At 39.1% G+C, this 6,465-nt stretch overlaps 1 protein-coding gene across 1 annotated transcript in view; it reads right to left on the bottom strand.

Moving 5' to 3' along the window:
* Positions 1-5,884, bottom strand: part of LOC109823136 (probable protein phosphatase 2C 49) — a 37,495-nt gene extending 31,611 nt beyond the window's left edge. The window contains exons 1-2 of the mRNA XM_020389422.1: positions 5,807-5,884; positions 4,963-5,310 (exon numbers count right to left, since the gene is read on the bottom strand). Coding sequence (XP_020245011.1) covers positions 4,963-5,310; positions 5,807-5,884 — 426 coding nt within the window. The remainder of the gene's footprint in view (positions 1-4,962; positions 5,311-5,806) is intronic.

The following is a 6,465-nucleotide window of genomic DNA, read 5'->3' on the forward strand; positions in this document are numbered from 1 at the left end:
GCACTTAATCTCCTCGGTCTCCTCTGTTCAGTATAATCCCTTTTCCTTTATCATTTCTTTTTCTAGGGTTTTATTTCAATCTATGGCTAGTACTTCAACCAAACGCCCTAGAACTTCCAAAGGTAAAGCCCCTATTTCTCGTGATCGTGCATCTTCACCTCCAGAGCGTAGCAATGTACATTACAAACAATATCTAAATAGCACTGCTTTAATTGAAAATATCATGCTCTTTGTCAGTTAAAATTGTTTCCTGGTAGATATGTTAAATTCGATGACTTTAGTCATTTTTCTCTGGAATAACTTTTCTCTGCTACTAAACTCGCTGATTTAGTCTCTAGTCAGCACTCTGAAAAACTTTACCCCCATCTTATGCGTGTGTTTTACGCAAATCTTGTATCATTTGCTCCTGAGAATAGACCCTAATTTATCACTTCCTGTGTCAAAAATCGTCATATTCGTTTCACAGCTGACCATCTATCTGAGATCATTGGCATCCCTCGTGGTGACACCTTTCTTGATGATGTTTCGTATGATAATCCCGGTGTTGAAACCCTTATGACTCTTCCTGGCGAAAGCCTCCCATTACATGCTAAAAATGTGTCTGATTTGGCTACCATTGTTGGACGTATCATTTCTTATAATTTAATTCCAAAATCTGGGGGCTATAGTCACTATTCTCAAGATCTCACTAGGGGCATCTATGTCATTTTGGGTAATATTGATGTTAAATGGGGATATGTTATGTTTGATATCATTGCTTCTGGTCTATCCACTTTCATTCCTTTTGGTGGTCTCCTTACAAAAATCTTTAAATACTTCATTGTTGACCTATCTGATGAGACTCCCTGTGATATCCGACCTCTCTTTGATATTACTGCTCTTCATCGGATGAGAATTCCTGCGACACTAATGGCAATGCATGATCATCATGCTCGTAGACCCCTTCCTGAATCTCCCGTACATGAACCTCCTGATGAGCACTATCATTCCTCTTCAGATTCATCTGTACCAAGCCATATAGAAGATCTTTGCACTCAGATGACTGAATAATACTATAGTGACCAAGTGAGATTTCAGAGGATTGAAGACAGTGAACTTGGATCTTAGCATGAGACTTGGAGAGGTTGAAAGGGCCCAGGTGGAATTAAGGAAAGAGATAGCCTCTTTGAGGAGTGAAAGAGAAGTTGACATGGCCTCCATTCACAGTAGATTTGATGAGATCGTAAACCTTTTGCAACAACCTCATCCTTCCTCGGGTCCAGGATCATCGAATGCTTGAAGCTCTTTTTGATTTATGTTGAACAATATGATATTTTGGTTTATGTTATGTTGGCAAACTTTTATTTTTACGTTGGCATGTAATATTTTTATTTTGGTTTATGTTATGTTGGCAAACTTTTATTTTTACGTTGGCATGTAATATTTTAACTTGCACTTGATTTGCTTCATGTTGGACATGGCGTTGGCATGTAATATTTTAACTTGCACTTGATTTGCTTCATGTTGGACATGGTTTGAAAACATGTGTTTGAACTTGGTATGTAAGAGACTAGTAAATCTGGTTCTTTTAAATTCTTGTGTGTTTTCACACTTGATGGTGAGCTTATATCTTATATGATGATCATATGCTCTATTATGTTTGTGTTCCATATGAATATCCTCACTCATGTTTCTTTTCTGGCAGGGGGAGCGTAGCTCCTATTTGTTTAATTTTTTTTCTAACCTATGCATAAATGTAGGGGGAACCTTGCTCCTTTATTCCCCTTTTTGATGTTGCCAAAAGGGGGAGAAATGATATTGGTTTGTTGTTTATGAGTATTAAGTTTATATTTTATGATTTATATAATGAATTGTTTGTCATCATCAAAAAAGGGGAGATTGTTAAGGTTCTGGTTTTGAGCCTATACTCTTGTTTTGTTTTGATAATTTTTACAAATAATTTATAACTAAGTTTGTTTTCTAGTGATTGTGACTTATTACAGGTTTATATCAGAATTAAAGATCCAGATCATCTATGTTTACAATCATTTAGGTATTATTGTATATATCGTGTGTTATTCTCTAAGCTCAATATATATTTATACACACACTTAACATTATGTTTACATTGTATTGTTTTACAAAAGTTTTGCAATACACCTCTTTATCAAAATCAAATGTATATGTTTACATATTTACACATATATGTGCACATTTGCTAAAACGATGATCTTTTACAAATGGCAAATGTAATTTCCAAATTTTCTTCACAAATATGTTTAATATCATGTTTATAAATTATTCCTAAAGTTTTACATTTTTTAGAATTTATTTGATATTTTTTAACAAGGTTCAAAGTTAAAAAAATTCTGTGTAAATGTTTATGAGTCGACTCATGAACAATATTGAGTCGACTCACAAACTGCTGCGCAGTTTAAAATTTGTTTTTGATGAGTCGACTCACAAACATCATGAGTCGACCCATCAGGTTGAGTCGACTCATGTCTGTCATAAGTCGACTCACAAACTGTGCTGGAAAATAAGTTTTGTTTCTGCTGAGTCGACCTATGACTTTATGAGTCGACCCATGCATGATGAGTTGACTCATAAATTTTATGAGTCAACCCATAAGTTGATTTTCAGCCTATAACGGCTACTTATGAGTCGACTCATGAATTGTACTAAGTCGACTCATAACACTGTAACAGCTACTTTCAGTTTTTGTCTTCTTCTAGCTTTTTGGTCTTTATACTTGGGTTCTTGCTGATGTTTTGGGATGTTATAAATACCCCAGTGCATTTAACATTCTGACCAAACAAGAGACTTATTTAATTAAGCTTATAAGTGTTTAAGAGATATTTAAAGCCTTGTTTCAAGTTTTGTTTCAAAAGAGAAGTTTTACACAAAGAAGGAGCTTTCAATTTTAATTGAGGAATTCATCATCATCATCATTTCTTTAGTTCTTTGTGTTTGTAGAGAAGTTTTTCTAAACTCTTTTATATAGCTTATTGATTGTCAATTTCATATCCATATCTTACTATATTAAATTGAGTTAGAATTTTATTGTTCTCATGTATCACACACACCCTTATTGAGCTTAGATTATTTCATACAATATATTAGTGGGTATTGGTGTGTGAATTAGATTATTTCATACAATATATTAGTGGGTATTGGTGTGTGAATTAGTGAGAGTGAGCTTCATTGTGTTCTTATTCATTATAGAGAACATATTAGTGGGTATTGGTGTGTGAATTAGTGAGAGTGAGCTTCATTGTGTTCTTATTCATTATAGAGAATAAAACATTGTATTTGAACTTATAGTGTGAGTATCACTTGTAATACACTTGTACACCGAGAGTAGTGTGTGGTGAGAGACGGGGTCAAATCCAATAGGAGTGGCGTCGGTTGACGAGCCTAGGGAGAGCTTGTATCCGAGCACTTGAGGAGGAGGACACGGACTAGAGACCAACACTTAGTGTACATAGTATGATTGCATAGTGATTGATTGTGAGAGTTTTCGGAGAGCTTGAAAACCGAGTGTGTAGAAGTTCCGACTTCCAAACCGGGTTGTGATAGTGGAGATCTCCTCGAGGTGAGGAGCGGAGACGTAGGTCGTGGGGACCTAACTCCGTGAACATATTGTGTGTTTGAGTTTGCATTGGTGCACTTATTTTTGTTCATCTTATTATGCCTTTGTATCTTTGATTATATTACTCACTATCTAGTTTAGATTGTTTACCCTTGAGTTAGTTTCATATCCTTGCATATATCTCATTGTATATCTCATTGCTAGGATATTTTCCTTTGTTCATATTGCTTATTCTTGCTTATAACATATTGTATATCTATCTTGCAAAAAAAATTATTAATAAGTTTTAATTGGTATAAAATCAGATTAGATTAGCACTAGACCCTAATCACCCCCATCTAGGGTCTAACAATTGGTATCAGAGCTTGGTGCTCTTTGAGACGAACCTCGCTACATATTGAGACTCGTCCAATCTGACGAAACTCGCCAAGCAGTGATGCTCGTCGTTCGTAGAAGATCCAGATGTAACGGATTTGGAGGCTTAGTCAACCACGTGGGTTAAGCTTCAGGAGCACGTTACGCCCCATTAACAACGTGGGCTGAATTAGAGGAGGCAATTACGCCCTCTACCCATAATTCTAGCATGTCAGTTACGTGCTACGAACTCTATAAATAGCCATGAGCGGCTATGAAGAAGGGACTTTGTGAGGATTTTTAGCTATCACATGAAGAGAGATCAGCATCTTCATTCTCGTGATCTAAGCCACCGTCAGAAGCTTTTGTGATCTTGATCTGATCGTCAACGGGAAGCAATCTTGGCTTGAGCATCGAGAGAAGCATCCTTTCGCCATCAAGAACCCACTTTTAAACAAAAAAGAAGTCAAATATATCTTCTCTTCCTCTGTAATTGAGAGTGAGTGATTGTAAGAGATTCGTACTAAGCGATCGAACCCATTCTTAAAACAAGGAATTCAATCATAAATTTTTCGACCCTGCAGTGGTAACTTACAATTTGGATAAAGTTAAGGTGCTTTGCATATAAAAGCTCAATTTGGATAAAGTTAAGGTACTTTGAAATTATAGTTTAGTTATAATTATCCTTTACATTTAACATCCGAACAGTCCCTAAACGCAGACGTGGCATATTACCACAGCAGTTTAGTTATAATTATCATTACCTTATGATCGACGACTTCGGTATCACACCCAAATCAACAAAAAGTTTTGAATGCACAAGGTATAACTTGTAAGGCACCTAAAAATGAGATTTCTCCTCAACCTCAACCAGCAGCTAACTACATATAGAATAATCTCTAAACACTTAAAAAAGATTTAGAAGGCTGGTTTTAAAATATGAAGATTTTGGGATGAAACTAATTATTTCAAAATACGAAAGATTTCTACAGAGTAATATATATATATATCAACGGGAAGCCCTTACTAATTATTACCTTATGATCAAAGGACATCGGTATAGCGACTCCTGCACGGCTGAGCACGGCCCTAGAATCCCCACAGTTGGCAACCATCAACCGATGGGGCCCTACGACGGCGGTCACGGCGGTGGACCCCAAGAGATGGGAGGTGGGCCGGGAGCGATCGCAGGAGCACTTGATCCGGCCAAGGTACCGCCCGCACTCGCACGTCCACAGCGCCAGCTCGTCCATGCGGTCCATGCGGGCATAGCACCGCTTCACCGCCGACTTCGTCGCCCTCGTGTCCATCCTTTCTGGGGACTCCATCCGTACCAGCTCCTCCGTCATTAGGCGGCACATCTTTTCTTTGGCCAGCGTTGATACCTAAAGTATAAACGTTTCGGTTAATTAATTAATTTAGGAGGGGAAAATTATTTAAGTGACGGGGGTTTTCTAAAATTTACCACGAACTTCTACAAAGTCGAAACGGTTAAAAAAAATGTCAAGCTTAATGTTTCCAACCAGAGACTAAAATAATATTTTCTGGATATTTAGAATAAAAAACTCTATTTTTTTTTTTTAAATCAATCAATCAGGATGGCTATTAACTAATCCTTACGTGAGAGCCACCGTGGCCGTCGAAAACCCCAAAGAAATGCCACCACTGCCCACGGATCGGCTCAAAGAAGCGAGGCCGGACCGAACGCATCCTCCATCTTCCTCGACCTCCCCGAAATCGCAACCGATCCGAACCCCAAGAGCGGTACGGGCGCCGCTGGGCCGCGAACCCGAACCCGTTGATGAGCCTCAAAGGGACGGGTAATGACAGCGGATAACTCTTTCAGCTTCTTCGCCCAGCGCTCGCCGAGCCATCGCCGACCTCCAGCTCTCGTCCGGGTTCGACGGCGGCCGACGAGGCTCTTCCGCATTTGATCAGGCGGCGGCGAGCCTCTCGCATTTTCTCAGAGCGATTCGCCCATCGCGCCCATTGCTTTAATTGGCTGGCCTTGCACGAAAGCGTTTTCGGTTAGTGTGAGAGCAGCTTGGAGTTCGAAGAGAGGAGGGGGAGCGTCGTTTGTATAAAGAGGTTGGCTTTGTTTGCTGGTTGAGGAGAGGTGACACGTGTCGAGGGCGAGGGTTTCGCGGTGCAATTAATGCGTAATGGCAAGCTGAGGGAGGGGAATGGTGCTTGGTGTTGTTTTGGTGTCGTGTCGAGGGCTGTGTTGGTGCATGGTGAAGCACGTGTTAGGGGGGTTTAAGATGTAACGGAGCTACAAAGAGGTTACGGGTTTTTTTTTTTAAATACAAATTAAGGGTATAGTGAAGTTAAAGATGTGAATGAATAGAGATAGCATAGGAGTTGCCGTTGAAGATTCTTGTGTGAAGCTTGGTTCTTAGAGTTCTAGGCTTCAGTGGAGATAGCATTAGGAGTTGCTGTTAGAGATTTCGCTTTCCTCGTGTGGACAGGAGATCTATTTGGAATCCGATCTAGGGTTCAGCTAGGTAATTCTTAATTTCTATCAAAGTTTGATTCTTTCT

This window comes from Asparagus officinalis, chromosome 9, assembly GCF_001876935.1.
Source record: "Asparagus officinalis chromosome 9, Aspof.V1, whole genome shotgun sequence".
In the NCBI taxonomy this organism is placed as follows: domain Eukaryota; kingdom Viridiplantae; phylum Streptophyta; class Magnoliopsida; order Asparagales; family Asparagaceae; genus Asparagus; species Asparagus officinalis.